Raw genomic sequence first — 20,438 nt, 5'->3', positions numbered from 1 at the left:
AAGATCTTAATTATTTGTTCTCTTCAGTATCCCTCACCCAAGAGCTAATGACAAATTCTGTTGTGATGGTATTTTTTATGATACACATAGCTGTGACACATGATAATTTCACAATCATTTTGAGACACCATGTGGTTTCTTTTGACATTTTGTGACAGGCTGTGTTATCAAGCTCAATTGTTTGCACAGGAAACAACTGTAGCACGTGGTCCTTGGGACATTATGTTATCTCCTGATAATGATGTCATTAACATGTGTATACTATAATTAATGACTACAAGAGCGATTCATTTGAGTAAGGCTTATGAATCCATTTCATCTAAAAAGGGAAAGAAAACCTATAATCATTTGGGCTCAGATCCTGAAAGCTACTTACTTGCAACCTGCTGCAGCTATGCTGGGTGACCCGTTAATTGAGGCATATTAACCAAGAAGCATTTATTTCTCAGTTATATTACAGAAGCTTGGATTAGAATCATTATCATAATGATTGTTCTAATAGAGATCAGTGAGGGAAACAGGAACCTAGCAGTGCTCCAAACCCCTTTGTCACCCGATCTCCTACCAAGGGGAGCCAGGAAACAATTACAGTTCATCAGTGTGCACGGTGAAATAATGAAGCTGGAGACGTGGAGAGCAAACCCACTGCAGCTCAGGCTGTCCCCTCCTGCTCCTGCAGCCCCAAGACAGAAAACTCTCTCCTTACAGCCCTGTCTGCATGGAAAGCAGGCTGTCACAAGGGCAGTTCAGACATGTGAATCATTTTTATGTAAGAATCACAGAATCACAGAGTGGTTTTGTTGGAAAGGACCTTAAAGCCCATCCAGACACCTTCCACTGTCCCAGGTTGCTCCAAGCCCCAGTGTCCAACCTGGCTTGGACTCTGCCAGGGATGGGGCTGGGTACCCTGTACCAGGGCCTCACCAACCTCACAGTCAAATTTTTTTTTCTAACCTATTTTTCTTTCTAACCTATTTTTCCCTATTTTGAAGCCATTCTCCCTTGTCCTGTCACTCCACTTCCTGATGAATTGTCCCTCTCTGGCTTCCTCTTAGGTTTTTGCTGCCATATTTTTGCCAATATATTTGATGGTTCAATGTCTTGATATAAGTCCTGCCATGGTTTAGGTGTAATGTCAGCACAAACTCAATTCTGCTTCTCACTGGTTAGAGCTTCCCAAGAAAATAAGATATATTCAGACTGCCAAAATTTGCTTTCAAGCCTCATAATCCACTCTTCTCCCTGAAGGCTGCACAAACTGCACATAGATATTTTTGTGTTATTCAGATTTTCAGAAGGTTCTGTTTGGGCATGAAAAATATTTTCATGGAGGTGTTTGCATGCAGGAGCAGGCACACAAAAAAAGCTGTGGGTGAATGAAATTTCCAACCTGCCACAGATACAGTCCTCAGGAAAGCTGCCTACAATGTGTCTACAGAAATTATGAGACTGGATCCCTGGGAAGATGTTTGAGAATTGTCTTTGTGCATAAAAGCTACAACTGATGAAAGCTGAATCATGCTGGATCCTCCAGAAAGATTAAAAAGGGCAGGAGGGATCCAGGGAAACATGAGCTGAGCTTCTCCTCCCAAAGCTTAAATTCTGAATGGGGTTCAAAAATGCACAGAGCTCTATCTGGGCTTTTCCAGAACAGAGGTGGTGGTGGGATTTTCCTGCAAAACAGAATCATCAAAGTGGGGTTTTTTTTGTTGTTTCTTTTTTGTTTTGTTTTTTGTTTGTTTATTTTTTGAGTTTGTTTTGTTTTGTTTTTTTGAGAGATGCTGCTGCATTCTGTTGGCTCCTTCTCTCTTTTATGGGCAGCAGTTCAGAGGACCGAGCACACCCCTCCTGTCCAGGTGTTTCAGAACTATGCAAAGTCAATCTTTGTGACTTTAACTGCCTTTTACATGTAATTGTCACAGAGTGACCATATGGATTATGAATATATGCACAAATAATTATTTATATGCATCATTAACTTTGCTCTGGGGCTTGAAACACTAAGCATGTCTGTACTTAGTGGTGCTTCTTACACTTTACCTCCAGAATAATCATCACTGGATTTACTTCAGTGTGCAATAGATTTTTTTTTCAGCTAAAGTAAATAAAATAACAACATGCATTTTCATGATGTAAGCTACAAAATACTTTAAAAGTCAAGAAATGCAAAGTCAGAATTTCAAGAATAGTAAATTAGAGCAATAATTTCAAGAATAGTAAATTGGAGCAATATTAACAACAATCAACATAAGAGACATAACAAAGGAGTTAACACATAGAAATTATTCTCTCTACCTGAAAAATATGTTTTTATTTGTACATGCATGTTCCATACATGTACTGTTGTATTTTTAAAATATGTTATTATAATAAAAAGAAGCAAAGTATGATTATTCCTCCTAAAGCTTCTGATTCAGAACTAAATTTGTTTTTTCTTCCATGTAAAAATAAGAACTGGAAAACCTAATCTTGGTCTACAGGAACCTTATATGAATCAATGTCTACAATTCAGATATTATTTAATTTTTAATAGCATTATTTTTGCAATTGTTGATTATAACATCCTTTATAACAACATCTGAAAAGAGAGGGGAAGGGAAGGGAAGGGAAGGGAAGGGAAGGGAAGGGAAGGGAAGGGAAGGGAAGGGAAGGGAAGGGAAGGGAAGGGAAGGGAAGGGAAGGGAAGGGAAGGGAAGGGAAGGGAAGGGAAGGGAAGGGAAGGGAAGGGAAGGGAAGGGAAGGGAAGGGAAGGGAAGGGAAGGGAAGGGAAGGGAAGGGAAGGGAAGGGAAGGGAAGGGAAGGGAAGGGAAGGGGTTGAATGAGTAAAATTTGATTTAAGACAAACAGACTATTTTCTTCTCCAAATCAATATTTCCATAGTGCGAATGTGTTTGTTTGGGTATCCAGTGGTACTTGGGGGGAAAAAAATCCACTTGTTTTATGGGGAGAGACAAAAAAGAATAGATACCCTGGACTCAAACCAGTTGGATGGTTGATAACACTTGATTAATTCTGACTTCTCCTTTTCTGGGTATGAAAGCAATTGATGCTGGTGTGAAAGTGCAACTCCTCAAGGTCACTCACATTTCAGCATCTTTGAAATGCTCCTCTGGGTTAGTTTACATCACTCTGCATGAGAGATAGGCTGACACACTGCTAAGCTGAGCTGCCTTGGAATCAGCAAGCTGGGAGTATGTGACAGATCCCTTAAAAGCACTCAAACTCCTGTGGATTCCAAGCTAAAATATCCCTGGATGGCCCCAAGTTAAACCCGTGGTCCTTCCAAGCTCCTGCATTTCACAGGTTCAGCTCACTCAAACTCAAGAACTGAAGAAAATTTGCTTCAGGCTTATGTCTTGGGCTTAATCTGTCTGTTCTCTTGTCTCCTGCTTTTGGAAGTAATTGTAACTGTGCTGCAAAAAGTCAACTCTTGCTCCAGAAGCAGTGTCCATGTGAGAGGTTTATAGTTATACAGCTAAGGATGCCATTGGAATAAGCTGGAATAATCAGCAAAGGAAGAAATAATCTTGGATTTGGACAAGATCTAAGGAACTTCTTGAGAAAAGCAGCAGACTGAATGTGTATATTTATATTAAAAAGCACATTTGTAACATCTGAAGGGCTTGCTGGGTGTCAGCAAGGCCATGGTAACTGCCCAGGTCTACAAGCCTGCCCCACAGCAATTGAGAGGAAATTCAACCTCTTTAATTGTCTTTAATTACTCTGCCTATGCCCATGCTCAGCAGACACTGGGACACCCAGCACAGCCCAGCAGCTGCCAAGCCACTGCTTTGCACATTTGAGCCCCCTCATTCAGAAGAGAGACTGATTTGTTCTGAGCAGATTTATTCTGCTCCTGGGCCTTGACAGGTGAAATAAGCAGGTAACAGCCAAGGAAAAAGCCATCCCATCAAAGAGTGCTTGTGCCAGCCTTCTCCTTCTGGCCAGCTTGTTCTCTCCTCTCTCAGTTTAAGCAGAGGTCTTCCACACTGAAAGGTTTAAGACTCCAAAGGGAAAGAGTTAACACCTCTGTGCAGTGCATTATTTTCATTATGTATGCAAATAAAACTCACAAGTCCTCACTCACAGCTGTCTCTCCACTGGGGAGTTCCCTGAAATAGGACTGGGAATGCTACAGGGAATCAGCAAAAACTCCTGAGGGCACCCAGAGATTACTGTGCTCTCCTGTAAAGATTCTCCTCACTGTTTAGGTGCATTCCCATTTTCCTTAAAAGCCAGGCACTTCATTTAGCTCTTATTTAAATCTCAGACCTGGGCATTTAGCAAGTGGTAATTGGATTTTCCACAACAATATGCAACCACTTATGGAAAGTCTGTTCTCCCTTATTTCAGCTCGGCAAGTCACCACTTAAAAATCTGATAGCAGGAGATTTGCCTTGCTCAGAGTGTGGGTTTATGGCTGTAAGTGCATGGCAAGGAGCCAGCTCCTTCCTGTTGTAAATGCAACATTTAGGTTGCATTGCAAAGGGAGACAAAAATACGGCAGAGTGCTGCTTTCTTGCAGAGCACTTACAGTAATAGGCACTTATTTTAAAAGCCAGTTTTGAGATAAGACTGCAGAAGTGAGATCCTGCTGCACTATTGTGTGTGTACCTGTGGGCAATTACCCACATCAATGGCTAGTTAATTAAAAGCCAGGAAAAAGAATCATCTAACAGATGCTCCTTCTACTGCTCTGATGATTTGCAGCAAAATTGACTTATCAATAGCTCTATTTTCTGTTTCTTTCTGATCTTGTGATCACAGGTTTATACCATCTCACATTAGATCCTTCAAATCCTTTGCCCTTTGCAAGGAAAGAAGTGGAAGCAAGAAATGGAAGGATTGTTTCTCAGGTACTTATCTATCAATATGGCAAGTCTGTTAGTAGCAAAATGTTCCTGTTAGGTCACTGATGATGTGATTTTAGAGTTTATTTTAACTAATATGAGAAATGTTCAGGATGGGGAAACAGACCAGAGAGAACCTGCAGTGCTGACTGAAAGTGAGGCCATTGACATTGCTGCTTTGCCATTAATTCCCAAAGGATTACAACATTTGCTGGAGGACTTTTTCTTAAAAGTTTAAGCCAAATTTGTAGACAACAACAACAAAACCCCCAAACCTAAACCAAATATAAGCAACATATGTTTAGTTTCCTAAATAGCCGTCCTCTTTGCTAAGCATCAGCACATCACTGATTACATGAAAGACATCTGTGCCCACACTATTTCTGTAAATCAGGGCTCTGATGGAAAAATGGCTGTAGGAGCATAATATTTAAGATGCTTTTTTTTAGGTTGATCTAACTTTAGGCATTAAATTTCACCAAATCACCCACAGAACCCAAGCCATTCAATGATTCTGTGTTTCTGTGTTGTGAGTGGCCACACATTCATGCACTTAGACACAGAAATATTGGCACTTGAGGCCTTTAATTTCCATAGATCAAACACAGCAAGAGATCTATTACAGCCTAGTAGCATTTTTTTTTGCAAAACGATGAATATGAAATCTCCCCAGAAGTTTCATTTGTAAAAGCAGGGAGTTTAAATGTCATTGCCAATCCCTGCACAGTCTGGGCTGCTCCCACCATCACCTGAGAACACATCACCTTGTTGTCCTAGCGTGACTTTATGATGCTTGCATCCCCATTTGTCTGTTTTATTATTTAATATTGCTCTCTCTTTTTTGTGCTAGTGAATGCTTTGCCTGATAAATAAACAGGGGTTTTTTTTTACTTTTTTCCAAGGAAATATTTTCCTGAACCAGTTGGGGGAGGAGCACTTGAATCTGCTCTCTAGAGGAACCCCTTTAGCAGTTTTCTCCCAAATTCTCCCTAAACCAGGACACTTGTACAAGGTAATTTTAAAGGAAAACCTCTTTCACAAGTCAAGAATGGTGGTTGGAGCTAAAAATTTTATTTCCTCCCTGAAAGATAATTTCTCCTTTCTGAATTTGGTGCTGTGCTCACCTATGTCCATAAATTACAAAACATTGCTTGCTCAGGGAAGGAATTTATCCAGGTGGAAGCTGAATACCAAATAATTTATGACAGAGAATCTAAATTTATTGTCACAAAGACATCTAACTGCTTGGACAACACAAGTCTTACATGATCAAATATTCCAACTCAGAATTGGAAAAGAAAACAAAAATTGGATGTAAGAATAATTATTCTTTGGTCTAATGGAGACAGTTAAAAAAAATGGATGGGGTTAGATTAATCATAAGTAATTAGGTCAACAGTAAGAGCTCATTCTTTCATTATCTCCTGATTTGACAGACCAGATCGATTCATTCCTCAGCCCTGCAGGATTCTAATAAGATTTATCTAAAAATGGAGCCATTCTTCTTTAGTTATCTGTACTGTGGGGACACTCAGAAATCAATGCTATGGCAAGAATTGGACACTTCCTTTTCTTCCTTTTTTTTTTTTTTCTCAAGAAAGATAAAAGCAAAATATTCAGATTTGTTCAAGCATCACATACCCTACAAATATTTGAATGTGCAGTGGGAATGGGAGCTGATGCACTGAGCAAATCCCAATGGCCAGGGAAGGTGAAAGGGTGAAGGAAACGTTTCCCACCAAGCAAATGGATTGCTGAAAGAAAATCTGCATTTGCAAATATTTTTTTTCTGATTGTACCTGACATGCAATGGTTTAATTTATTTTTTTTTAATTTTTAAAATTTTTTGTTTATGTTGAATATCACAGACTCTATGCACTGTTCCCACACTGAGCATTACTGTCGAATTTTCACAGAGGAATGTGAACAAAAGCACCACACAATTTTTGAAAATCTATTTTGAAGATGAAAAGAAAGTACTAAAAAAAAAAAAAGAGAGTGAGAGAGACTCTTTATGTTTGAAGGCAAAATTGCTTTAAAAAAAAAAGCTTTAAGTTGCACTGATGGAAGCAGCTGTAAAAGATCATGTTTGGCTGATAGTGACATGTGATACTATTTCTTAAAAGAAATAAACTCTAATCCAAAGCATAAAATATTTGCATATAAACTACCTTTTTTACAGTTTTCTTTTGCTGCAGGAGAATTATACAGAAAAATGTAACTGACTTGGCATCTGTGTCACTTGATACTCAAATGTAGTTTATATCCTACATATTTCTTCAGGTATCATGAAATAATTTTTGCTATTTTTGGTATAACTCAGTTTAGGCTTTCCTTCTTCAAATGAAAGATAAGGACAAACAATATTAATACATAAATAAACAAAATGAAGAACTATAAAGAATTATTATGCAGGCCCTATGACAGCATTCAATAATTTAAAAAAGAGTTAATAATCTTTTGAAATATAAGGTTTTTACTGAAAAAGACAGTGACTGAGTCATTGAAAATGCAGAAGAAGCTGATATATAAGAAGAAATATAATTTAAGACTCTGCCCTCTATTTTGGCTGTTCAGAGAGCATTCTGCAAATCCTAAACTGATATAAAATAATAATGGGGAGTTCTGAGGCTTTGTCCTGCTGGAACAGGGTTACTTTCTAAATGAGATGTACCTCAAAGCTGGCAAGACTGACGCAGACAAAAAGAGATGAGGGAAAAGGAAAAAGAAAAGGAAAAAAAAGGAAAAGGAAAAGGAAAAGGAAAAGGAAAAGGAAAAGGAAAAGGAAAAGGAAAAGGAAAAGGAAAAGGAAAAGGAAAAGGAAAAGGAAAAGGAAAAGGAAAAAGGACAGTGCTGTAAGAGCTACCTTTTCTGAAGTGGAAATAGTCATGTGTGCTGCACACAGCCACTAAATTAATTTACATCCCACTATTGCTTTACAATGCTCTCTTGGTTTAAGTTTATTTAATCTTTGTTAGCAAGACATAGACCCAACTTTTGATGACACTGCAAATATAAAAATAAGCTGCAATATATCCTGCATTCACTTCCTCCCCCAGAAGTCAATATTAAACCCATCAAACACACTGCAAACAACTCCCACCTCACAAATGAAACTAATGTATTCACAGCAGCATTTGTATTTTAAAATATGACTCAGAAAAATTAGTAGGTTCCATAGCATGAAAATCCAGATAAATGTAGAGATCTAAGAATTAAATAAAAGTAAATATTCAAGAAAAATCAAGACTGTAAACCTATATCCATGCTGCATTTGAAACCCATTTGATTCAGATAAACAGTAAACATCAGCACTCGATTGTGGGCATGGTTAGTGGTTAGTCATTACTCCTGTACCACAAGAATTGAAGGAAAAAAGAAATAACTTACGAGACCACTGTCCTAACACTATTTGTATTAGGACTTATTTTGTGTGGCTGACTTTGAGATTTAGAACCACTTTGTAATTTTAAGAAAACATCAGACATAAAGAAATTTGATAAATTTTTATTCTACAAGAGTGGTGTGTTTCGACAAGAATTTCTGGGCTAAATGTTCAAATGCAATTACTGCGTTCTCCTCAGCACAGCAGGGACAGGAGCTCCTGGAGCTGAGCAAGGGCCTGGAGCAGCTCCGTGCCCAGGAAAGGCTGAGGGAGCTGGGGCTGCTCAGCCTGGAGAGGAGCCCCAGGGAGAGGGGCCTCAGCCCTGTCTGTCCCTGTGTCTGTCCCTGTGTCTGTCCCTGTGTCTGTCCCTTGTAGCAGGCCCAGGGCCTGCAAGGCCTCCATGGCGTTCAGCAGCCTATGATAGGAAATGCCAAGTCATGATGGCTGAACCTAAGAAGTCCGTCTCTTCCACCTTCGGACCCTTGCTTATCTCTCTGTAAGACCACAGGTCACTTTCTCCTCGACCCTTACTACTGGACAATTTCTAAAACTCCTGTACCCTATAAAAACCCCCACTTTTGCCCAGTTTGGCAGAAGATGCTGTCCCTGAGAAACTTTGCAGAAGACTCCAATAAAGACACCTCTGTGGAACCTCATACAGCCTTCTCCTCTCTCTCCCTGCATCTGCCAAAGGCACTAGGCAAGCTAAAGAGCTGAAATCACAAATGAGCTGATAATCACAAAGAGCTGAACTGCTTGCTAAGGTTGCCTGCGGCTGGGAGCTGCCTGGGAGCCCAGACAGACTGTGCTGAACAGGACTGAGCTATCCAGACCTGCAGCAGCCAGCTGGGGACACCCCAAAACCCAGCCGAGGGATGGATTATAGTCCCTGTCTGTCCCTGTCTGTCCCTATGTCTGTCCCTGTGTGCAGAGGTCAGAGCAGGCCCAGGCTCTTCTCCAGGCCCAGCAATGGCCCCAGAGCCACGGGCAGGGCCTGAGCCCAGCAATTCCCCTCCCAGGAGGCACAACTTCTGCCCTGGGCAGAAGAATTGTGAACAAGACTGGAGGAAAGGGCCTGAAGCTGAGCCAGGGGAGGTTCAGGCTGGATATCAGGGAAAGGGCCTTGCCCCAGAGGGTGCTGGGGCACTGAGGAGGCTCCCCAGGGCAGTGGTCATGGCCCCAAGCCTGCCAAGAAGCTGAAGAAACATTTGGACAACACATGGTGTGACTCTTGGGCTGTCCTGTGCCGGGCCAGGGGTTGGACTGGATGATCCTTGTGGGTCCCTTCCCTTGTGATTCTATGATTCTAAACCACCAGTAAGAATAATTTTCAGAATATTTCCTCCTTAGAACATTCTGGGATTATCATTTATTGCATTCGAGCACAGTCGGGTTTGAAGAATCGTGCCAAATACAAAATACTGACATTTGTACTTTCTCAGTAATGGTTATTATGAATGGATTGTGTCTAGCTGATATCAATCCCTGCCACACTACCATCTCAGCTGAAGGAGTAGATCAGATATTATTCTCAAGTCTTGTTTCAGCAGTGCTCAGGCACAGAGGAGCTGCAGCCCTTGATCTGAAATTATCTCTGTGGCACAGAGTTTTCTGACCACAGCTGGCCAAACCTGGACACAGAGTTCATTGCAATCTGAGAGCCACATAACACCTCTGAATAAAGGGATAATTTAACAGGACACAATAAATATTAATGTTGAGGAAGGAGAACATGCTAAAATATCTGTGGTTTTTATAGTATTAATCTGTTCAAGGAAGGGAGAAAATAAAACAGCAGCTTCTGAATCCCATCCCTTATGAGACTTTCAAAAAACCATGAAGACATGAAGGCATTTGAAAGACTAAATCATCACAATTTTCTTCTTGAACTGATTATTTTTCAGGAAAGCCTCAAAAGTCTGTATCCACTATGAAAACTTTCCCAGAAAGAAAACTCTTGAAAATAAGCCTCACCCATTCTCCCTTTTGAATGTTGCCATTTCGGCATCAAAAAGCTGAGAGAGACAGCTATTTTGGAAAAAAATAAAAAGACAATAAATATGATACTGTTGACACAGCAGAAAATGTGTACACTTTGTGGGAGAAAAATCTGTTTTACCTTTCTACTGGAAACATTGCTGTGCAACCAGCCTTGAAGAACAGAAAAAGGGCTGCTATTGTTCAAAAAAAAAATTTATTAAAAAATGAAAAGAAAAAGAAAGAAAGAGAGAGAGAGAGAGAGAGAGAGAGGTTCTTACTTCTCTTCTTCTCCTTAACTGAGAGCATTGCAAAGATTTGCATACAAACCCACTTGAGCATTTGTGCTGCAGCACATCTGGCAATTATCTTACAAGAGAATTGCCACGGGCTCGGCGTTACCGCGAGGAGCAGGGAGCATTTGAAGGCACGGAAGAAAAGGGATATTCCAGCCTTCTACCAGCTACCTTGAACATACTTCATGTTTAATTTCCCTCTGTTGCCAGAGGCTCTGTGTTGTTATGACAGCTGATCTGCCATGGAATAGCTGTAAAGGAAAATCAACAAAGGATCGCTCCAGCGATTCTTGGCGCAATTTATCGGCGCTCGTGTCTGGCGGCTGCTGCCGCCTGTCGGGGTAATGACACATGATGGGTGATTAAAGTGCAAGTCCCTAAATCAAAGCTGTGCCAGCAGTTTGAAGAGGCAGAGAACAGCATTTAGAGCCCTGTTCCTTTCTCGTTGTGGGAGGACCTCGTTAGGGAAAGAAACGGGCTGTTTTGTTAACAAGAGGGAGCGCCTGCATCCAGGGAGATCTCATCCAAGATTCACTCACGGTGTATTTTAGACCGGGCATTTCATGAAAAGAAACAATTAGAGTCATGAAAAGAAACAACTAGAGTCACAGAATCATGGAACAGTTTGGGCTGGAATGGACCTTAAAGATCATCAAGTTCCAACCGCCCTGCTATGGGCAGGAGCACAAAATTAAAACATAAAGGGCTTTAAGTTCATCACCACTGACTTGGAATTGGACAGTTTATTCACAACCTCATGTTTAATACAGTTTTTGCCTTTGATTACCAAGAAATTGGTGGTAAAAGAGGGAGAGAGCAGCCTGTCATGAGGGCAAGGGCAAAGGTGGGTAAGGGCAGCTCATCAGCTCAGCAGAAGGAATGACTGGGGCATGAGAGTAGCTGCAATTCAAAGAAATTATTTTTTGTTTTCTTTGCCTTTGCCCCACTCTTTAATTCCCAGGACACATGCAAGCCATCTAGCTAGAGATTTTTACCAATTTTGGCTAAATGTGTCCATTTGACGGAAGTGTACTCTACTTGAGATAACTGCAAAATAAGGATGGAAAATCAAATAAATGAAAAAACCTTTAAAAAACAAAAGATGGCAGAGTGTCAGAAGAAGAAAACAGTAAATCAGGGCACACAAAAAGCGAAGGGAGCTTTTGTCTTGTTTTCTTTTTCCACAGAAACTAGTATTTACGGATCATGGGACTGTGAGAAAAATGGAGCAAAGAAAGATTAAGAAATATCAAAATAACTGGGCTCAGGTGAATTTGACAGAGCATTATTGCTGTCCTCCTTATAAGTGTTTTTGGAGGTTTTAGAGACAGTGATTTTAAGCTTTCTTTACCACATATCATGGATAATCTATCTTTGCAAATGTAGAACAGGCAATGCCACCCTTACTGACACCTTGTGGGATACATGCATTTTAATGAGAAATTGGCTTTTTATACACAAACAAAAGTAGCAGTCGGGCTGATCTCAACATTCCTGTGCTCTCAGCAAGGAATTATTTTCTCCAAGACTAAAATGAGCATTTAGAGGCACCCTGGTGATCAGAGCACAGTGAGTTCTCCATCACAGCTTGCTGGCTTTGCTGCTGGTGTCGCAGCAGAGCAAACTCATTTGCCTGGTCACATGGAAATTGTCCCTTTATCCTGCCTGGATAAAGCTTCACAGGCAGAGCTTTCCATCCATCTCAATAAACAAATGCTGCAGTGCTTCAGCCATATGGTGGAACAACTGTTAGCTTGCCGAGGAGAAAAGAGCTCCATGCCATCCAGTCTCCATCCATAAGCATCTTCTGGGTTTATTTGTGTTTGTAACCAATGTTATATTTTATTTCTTTTGCAGTAGCGTGTATGATTGAGGTCTCTTTGCTCCATGAGTTGTCTGAAGATAGTGAAGAGCAAATCTGGCCTGGAAGAGGTCATGGTCAACATGGGCAAGGAGCCCTGTAGGAGAGGCAGGGGCAGCAGAAACATGATGTGGTACAGGAACAGCCTCCACATTTCACCAGTTTTACCAGGCTCCCTTTTCCCACCAGCCTCTTCTCCTGTTATTCCATCAGCTCTTGTCATAGGCAACAATTCTTAAAGCTGGGGTTTTTTTAGAAAAAAGTCTAAGTGGTGAAACTTGGCATTGGAAGAATTAGCTGGGATTAGCATGTTCCTGCTGGAAGGAGCTGTGGATCTGAGTGACAGCTTTAGGTTTATGTATTAAACACATATAATGCCAATAGCTAAGAAGCATATTTGAAGGGAAAGTGAATGAAGCAATTCTGTTTTCTTGGCAGACAGGATTTGTTGGAAATGTTTTGATGATCAGATTAAAACTTGTGAGGCTCCACACTGTCACAAAGAGAAGTGATAGATTTAGGAAGGGGCAGGGCTAACATGGTTGCCTCCAACAGATTATTTACACAGGAACATGCATTCCTTAATGCAGGCTTGCTTTTCAGAAGGTAATATTTTCAGGATACCATTCCATCACATTATATACAGCCCCTAAAGTGACATTAGGAAGTGTGACATTTATTCAGATGAAGGCAGGCAGTCTGTTTTAAGCAGTCATCTCTTCCCCTGTGACTCCCAGGCAACCTTTAAATAATTTTAGTTCTTCCCTTCATGTTAAAGGCTCATTATCCTTTATAGAAATTCTTCAGAAGTCTTCTCATCCCAAGCACCAGGAGTCATTTCTCAAGACAGCATTAGATGCCTTGTTCCAGATCTCTCATAACTTTCTAATATTGTGTGTCTTAGTGAATATGGAATTTGGGAACTACTAATCCTTGAATCACAAGAAGAGAGAAATTCACTGGTCATGATTTTTATGTCCATTCCTTCAAGAGAAAGGGAGCAGGATAATAGCTGCTAAATGAAAATTTTCTGCCCCGTGGTTCCTGATTCAGCATTGATGCTGGCAGCTTGCTCTTTTCACATTTCTGATGGTATTTCTGAAGGTATTTCTTTTCTTTTCTTTTCTTTTCTTTTCTTTTCTTTTCTTTTCTTTTCTTTTCTTTTCTTTTCTTTTCTTTTCTTTTCTTTTCTTTTCTTTTCTTTTCTTTTCTTTTCTTTTCTTTTCTTTTCTTTTCTTTTCTTTTTTCTTTTCTTTTCTTTTTTCTTTTCTTTTCTTTTCTTCTTTTCTTTTCTCTTTTCTTTTCTTTTTTTTCTTTCCTTTCCCTTTCCTTTCCTTTCCTTTCCTTTCCTTTCCTTTCCTTTCCTTTCCTTTCCTTTCCTTTCCTTTCCTTTCCTTTCCTTTCCTTTCCTTTCCTTTCCTTTCCTTTCCTTTCCTTTCCTTTCCTTTCCTTTCCTTTCCTTTCCTTTCCTTTCCTTTCCTTTCCTTTCCTTTCCTTTCCCTTTCCTTTCCTTTTTCTTTCTTTGCACTCCCTTCTCATGCAATCTCCCTTCAACTAAGAATTTGGATCATCTCCTCTGACACGAAGGTGTCACTCAACAAACATTGAGGCACTAAAAAAATGTATTTGGAATGATTACAATTTCCCCCTTAGCACTAAGAGTCTTTTTAAGCAAGTCAAGGTGGTTTATAGCTTCACATAGGTTTTTACTAAGAAAAAAATCCATCCATTTTAGAGGTAGCAAGTAATGGAAATACATTAAATCAATTTTCATCCTGCCCACTCCTGAACTACTGAAACAAAAAAAACCAAACTCCTACTCTCTTTTGACAACAAAGGTCAACATCCTTTTTATTTAGATACAGGTGACAATGGAAATCCTGGAGGAGTAAAGCATCAGCTCATTTAAGAGATTTTTTAATAAGATCTGTGAAAGGTAAAACTTTATCCAGCAGTGTTACTAACAGAGTAGGTAAAAAGTTCATCAGACAAGGAGGAGAACAATCTCCTGTGCACAAGTGGGTTTATTTCCAAGTTCAGTGATGCCATCAGTGGTTAGCACCTGCATGCATGAGGTATCTGTGGCACAAGGAACAAGAAGTGAAGGAATTAGGTGTAAAGTGATTGCTGCCATGTTTTTCTTTCTGAGGGCCAGTCTAATTTCATGTTCAGTGACCAAATCTATCTAGGCCACTCTGCTTTTTCTATCAGATTTGAGCTACTGCTCTTGGATAAGCCATGGGAAGGCAATTTCTCACAAGGAAGACACAAAAATATGCATCAGTGATAACCCTTGTTCATGGTTTGGAAGCTGTTTCTTACTTATCAACTCTGTCACCCAGAAGCAACTTCATGGGCCAGGTCTCACCCTCTGCCTAAAGAAGGCATTTAGGGTGACCTTGTGGAGAAGAATCAACTAATCAAGAATACCATGAGTTTCATGAGGAAGACCAGTGTTTTTATCTAGAGGAGGACCAAACTTGAGGACCAAGGTCCAGGAACAGGATCCTGACTAACCACACAGAAAAAGGAAACAGTGAATGATGAGAGAGATTAAAGGCAAATCCAAGCCCTCACTTTGGAGTCAGTCCACCTGACCAGATGCAAATATTATGAGCCACAACCACACCACCAGAACAGGGGATCCAGCCATAATGCAGCTTATTTCACTTGAATATCTTGTCCTTAAGGAGTGTTTGATGGAAGCTCAAGCTCTGTCCCTTCCACAGAGACCCCAGCATCCTCCCAGTGCTCTGCAGTGGGCTGGTGTCAGTGTGGGTGTGTGAGGGGCACAGGCTGCTCCCTGCTATCTCAGAGCCAGAGGGGTTTTCATTAGATTCAAACAGCAGCTGGCTCCTCAGGGAAGCTCCTGCTCTTATTTGATAAGGGATGCTCTTTTATCACACATGAAACTGCATGCAGTGATCAGACAGGCAGCGTGCACGGCTGCCAAGCAGAGGGAGCTGGCTCTGGTGGAATATTTACAGCAGTGCCTCACTCCTGCAAGTGAAGATTGGCCCCAAAATGGCCAGTTCTGCAAACCACAGCAGCTGGAACTTCTATCAGCCCACAGAAAAAATGTCCAATTACTATATTTGCTGGAGGGGTCATCATGTTGTTTTTTAGAAGATAAAGTCACTATGGTAAATTAGAGTGGAGAGGACATCTGAGATATTGGGGCTTGCAAATGTTTGACACTTAAGATAACTTAGTTATTAATTCTCAACAACAAACAACACCCCGCAACCTAAACAGTAATGGTCTAAAGGGCACTCTCCAACAGAGAATAAATTCCATTTTCCTTCCTTTCTGGAAAAAACAATCTTTTTACTTTCAAGGGCAAAACTTTTTCAAGGTAATTGGCATCCCAGAACTTCAAAGCATTCTGTAAATCTTCAGAAACCCTACAAACATGAAAGTACATAGTGTGGCCACCCCCTTCAATACTGGTCTGACAGGTCATCCAGGAACATTTGGCACACTGATGTGTCAATAGTCTCTTTTTTCCTCTAGTGAGAGAAATTATATTATCTCTACACCTTTTTTTTTTTTTTTCATTATATTTCCTCTGTTTTCTAAACAGTGTTAATGTTTCAAGGAATTATAGCTAAGATGAACTCGAAAACAGGACTGCTTTTGTCTCTTGTGCCTGGAAAGTACAGGTAGGTTGAGCTTGTGCAATTGGATGGATTTTCTGAAAATTACCTGGCTAAGTCAAAACAACTACTGTGGCTGTATCTATAAAATCTTAGAGTATGTTGTAATATCATGTGATATCTACCTATAGTAATTGTACCTACAGTTTCCATATATGATACACTGAGAATAGATAAAGTATCTTTTAAATCCACATTTCCTTCAGCTTCTGAGATTTATGACAATTGCTGTGGGTACTTCTCCTTCATTTATTTTTTGAGGTTTTTTTGTGCTCCTGAAAAACTTTCTTATTTTCCCTTCATGACTCAGGGATAGCTTTCAGACCTGGTACAAATTTGCTTTTCTTCCTCTACCTAACAAAGGTTTTTATTAAACATCCTAACTTCGAGGTGCTACCATATGCAGCTGAAAGCCAACATTAAATCAAAACCCAACAAATCCAACCTATCCCCTCCCAACCCAGTTCCCTTCCCTCCAAACTAAGGATGCAGGAAAGCCTTTTTTCACTCAATGGCAATATCTGGATCACAGAGAAGTGTTTCAGTTCTTACTTTTAACAGTGAGGTACATGGACTTGCTGACGTCTGCTCCCACATCATTGCTGACCTTGCAGAGGTAGTATCCACTGTCTTCTTCCAGCACGTGTTTGATCAGCAAGGAGCCGTTTGTGAGCAGCTGGATCCGACCGTTCAGCGCGATCGGCTGGAACTGGGGAACCCCGGCACCTGCAGAGAGAAACCCGTGAAGAAAGGTTAAAAAGCATCTCATGATTTTATTTTTAACAAGGTGCAAGATACAGCTTCTTGTTCTTAGAGGCTCAGTGCAATGAAAAATGGCCTTTGACATCATCAGAAGGAAGAGGATGGTTCCTTTTGTCTTAGGCTGGGGCTGTGTGTTCAATTTCCATCTGTCAGAGCTGGGGCAGTTCTCTGCTGTTCATGGGGCAGTTTTTCCTTTCTCTCTCCCACAGCCATTCCTCCCTCCAGGAGATCTCTGCTGTCCATGGCCACTGAGTGTCCCTGCAGGGCTGATCCAATTCCAGCATCCCATGGGGAGATGCTCCGCCCAGGGCAGGAGCCAAGCATTCCTACCTGGATACAATCTGAGCCTGGAACAGCACAGCAGCCTTTGCCCACTGCATTCCCAGAGGAGCAGCTTTCTCCTGCCCTGCATTCCCAGAGGAAGAGCAGGCCCATCTCCAGCAGCCCTGGAGCTGCAGAGGAAAACTGCAGCCTTGTGCAGGATCCCTGCTCCAGCAGAAGCACAGCTGGCACTGCAGGAGGGCTGAGCCACCATGGGATGGGACTGTGCCACCACCCTGACCCACAGGGGGACAGCGCATGCTCTGACTCTGGCAGTGGTTTTTCTGTTTGTACTATTACATTTTGTATTTCTTGCATTTCTTTTTAATTTGTATTTCTTTTTAATTTTCCTAATAAAGAACTGTTATTCCTTCTCCTATATCTTTACCTGAGAGCCCCTTAATTTCAAAATTGTAATAATTCTGAGGGAGGGGGTTTACATTTTCTGTTTCAAGGGAGGCTCTTGCCTTCCTTAGCAGACACCTGTCTTTTCAAACCAAGGCAGTTATCCAAACTGAATTCATTGCATGAAAAGAAGGAATGCAACAGCAGCAATAATTTGCCCATATTAAAGGGGCAAAAGGAGCACCAAGCAGAAGAAACAGGAAGGGGGAGAGAGGAAATGAAGATTTTTCAGCCCTTTCATGGGTGAAAAGGCACATTTGTTGTACATTTAGAGGCTGATGAATTATTGACAATTACAGCTGAACAGTCATGGCAGTATGCATCCCTAATGCAAACTGCAAATGAATATCTTATGACTGCGAGGATGTCTGCTGTGGTAAACATGGCACACTCAGGGGACCTCTAGGCCCTTGTTTATGAAACCCTGGATAACATGGAAAGCCACATCAGCGACTGTTCCTCTTGTTTCCTGCTACAGCTGATGGACTGATGACACAAAAAATCTCTGTTCTGCCGTGTTTGCAGCCAGGATTTATTGACAAAGTGCACTGTTAAAAAAACCTCCAAAAAATCCACAAAAAGCCCTAAATCAAACAAATAAAACAACAAGAAGCTCAGACCACTGATCAGACATTTTTGGTAGCATTGTAAAAATGGAAGGTCCATAAAAACAGGAAGCCAAAGATTTTTGTATAAAGTTTTAAGAAATAATCTACTTTTCCTTGGAAATAAGAAGGGTGATTTAGGGAAGAGGATGCATGATGTTGTTGTACGGTCACCACAATTCAGGTTCCTCCAACATTAAAGACTCCCTAAATGTATATTAAGACACATTTCTTGTGAAAAAAGGGGTTTACAATCTATTTTGGCAGCAGGACATGTGATTTTTCAGGGAAGTCAAAATGTGCTCTTCTTCGAATTCTCTTACACCACTTTCTGTACACAAAGTTAATATCTGTCAGCATTAATCACTATAAACAGTTGGCTGAGTCAACCCAGAAGGAAATATGGTGAATAAATATTATGGGAAATTATTTAGTGTAACATGGTGAGCTAGAATGAATACAACATCTAGAAAAAAAAATCCCAGACATGTATATCAAAACCACTTCTATTCCTAGAAGAGTTTGCTTTGGGAACTCATGGCTACACTGAAGGCCTGGTGACCAATACTATGAACTTAAAAGTGTTAAAATTATAATGTTTTCAGAAAAATTCAGTTGCTATTGTTGATTTTTTTCACTATTTTAGTCACGTGCTTGTCCCACTTTCCTTTTTGTCAGTTTTTTTCTTCAACAAGAAATTTTTCCTGTCATTTAGTTGGAATGCACATTTGTGCTTTACTAACTGTAGATGCCTGCCATTGATTGCCCACTCACTTCCTGTGTTTTTTCACATGAAAAATTGTGGGAACAATTTGTTCACAGAAAGGAAAGGGCTGATACTCTTGAGGACAACTACTGGAAAAACTGGAAAAAAAAATTGTGCAGCAGTTTGCAAAGTTTTCTTTATCTGCACACACATTTTTACTGCTATTGCAGCCAAAGTCCTTTCTGAGCAGGAGAGAATCCCATACATCCATGTAGATGAGTCTGATAGTGGATTTATCCAACAATTCTATGATTCTATCATTCCAAGATGGGTTATTTATCTCCTCACAGTTAATTACAACTCATCTAGCTTGGCTTGTGCTCCTTCAGCACACAAACAGAAGAAACCATAATTACCTTTGTGGTCTATATTCAGAATTAAAATCCCATATACCACTGAGATTATTGGAATTTGGACCCAGCACCCTTCTTGCAACAAACCATAATTTATTAATAAGAGCACAAATAGTCTTTAACATGAACTTTTCTCTCACCCTTTTATCTTCAGATACAATTTGAATATTTACAATTAGATCCTAAGAAAACCAAAAATCACATGAAGCATTACATAAAGATTTCTTCTCAATAGCACCTAGTTTTGTGTTTTAAGGAGTCAACTCATTTAGATTGGGTACAGAGTTTGCAGAAAGTGGGTTTTTTTGCTAAAACCTACCAGAAGACAGCTGGCCAGAAGATACAATCTATCAGGCAGTCCATTTTAACTAAGAAGCAGTCAATTTCTTATGGTTATTGAGGGTCAAGTGGGGCCACTTTTAATGCTGTGTTATATGAGGAGAAAATGTTAAAGCATTATGTAAAGCTCATACTGAATTACTGCTTATGTTAATGCTACCTGACCTTCCTTCTTTGCTGAAAAGATGTGATTGGCCATGTTATCACAAGTTTTGAAGGGGAGGAAAAGAAAGCAGCCAAATGCTTCTGGTGAACCTTGTTGGTTGTTTCAATTAAAGCTGTGTCTGTTCTCTCCCAGCCATCCCTTTCATCCCTTGCCTGCTGAGCAGACACAGGCTCACAGGCACAGCCAGGACATCTCCAGGGCAGAGCAAAAGTCCATCCAGCTCAGCCTTGTGTGAGACAGTGACCAGCACTTCGTGCTGGGGTGTTGGAACCCTGGCTGCTGAGAATTTGAGACTCTGTGTGCTGCCAGGCACTGACCCCCAGGAGAACACTGCATTGACCTGAGGCCCTGGAGAAGCTTCCAAAATGGAATGACAGAACTGGGATTGTGGGTGTGCAGTTTGAACAGAAGTGTATGATATCACAGGCTGGGAAACTCAGAGTTCAAGGGTTTGGAATATAGTAATATACAAAAAGCAAGATGGAGGTTTTGGGGTGGAGGCTGGTCCTTCTTCTCCTTCTTCTCCCTGGGTTTGGGTGGTTTTGTGCAATTGGATAAAAAAGTCCACATTGCGGGCATGGGTGGTTGGTTATTGGGTTAAAAGTAAAAATAATTTACATATCATTTCTTAATTTGACAGTTTATCCTTAAAAGGCTTGGCACAAAGAGAGCTACATCTCCATTTTTAGATTGTTA

At 40.6% G+C, this 20,438-nt stretch overlaps 1 protein-coding gene across 4 annotated transcripts in view; it reads right to left on the bottom strand.

Annotated features, from left to right (window-relative positions):
• The window catches only part of DSCAM (DS cell adhesion molecule), a 465,664-nt gene that overhangs the window by 146,913 nt on the left and 298,313 nt on the right, over positions 1–20,438 (bottom strand). For 3 of the 4 annotated variants that reach the window (XM_064406016.1, XM_064406023.1, XM_064406025.1), the window contains exon 11: positions 16,578–16,751. In XM_064406016.1, the coding sequence (XP_064262086.1) occupies positions 16,578–16,751 (174 nt within the window). The remainder of the gene's footprint in view (positions 1–16,577; positions 16,752–20,438) is intronic. The other variant, XM_064406028.1, reaches the window with a different exon arrangement.

Source organism: Passer domesticus, chromosome 2 (assembly GCF_036417665.1).
Source record: "Passer domesticus isolate bPasDom1 chromosome 2, bPasDom1.hap1, whole genome shotgun sequence".
NCBI lineage: Eukaryota > Metazoa > Chordata > Aves > Passeriformes > Passeridae > Passer > Passer domesticus.
This window is presented reverse-complemented; position numbering and strand designations above follow the sequence as displayed.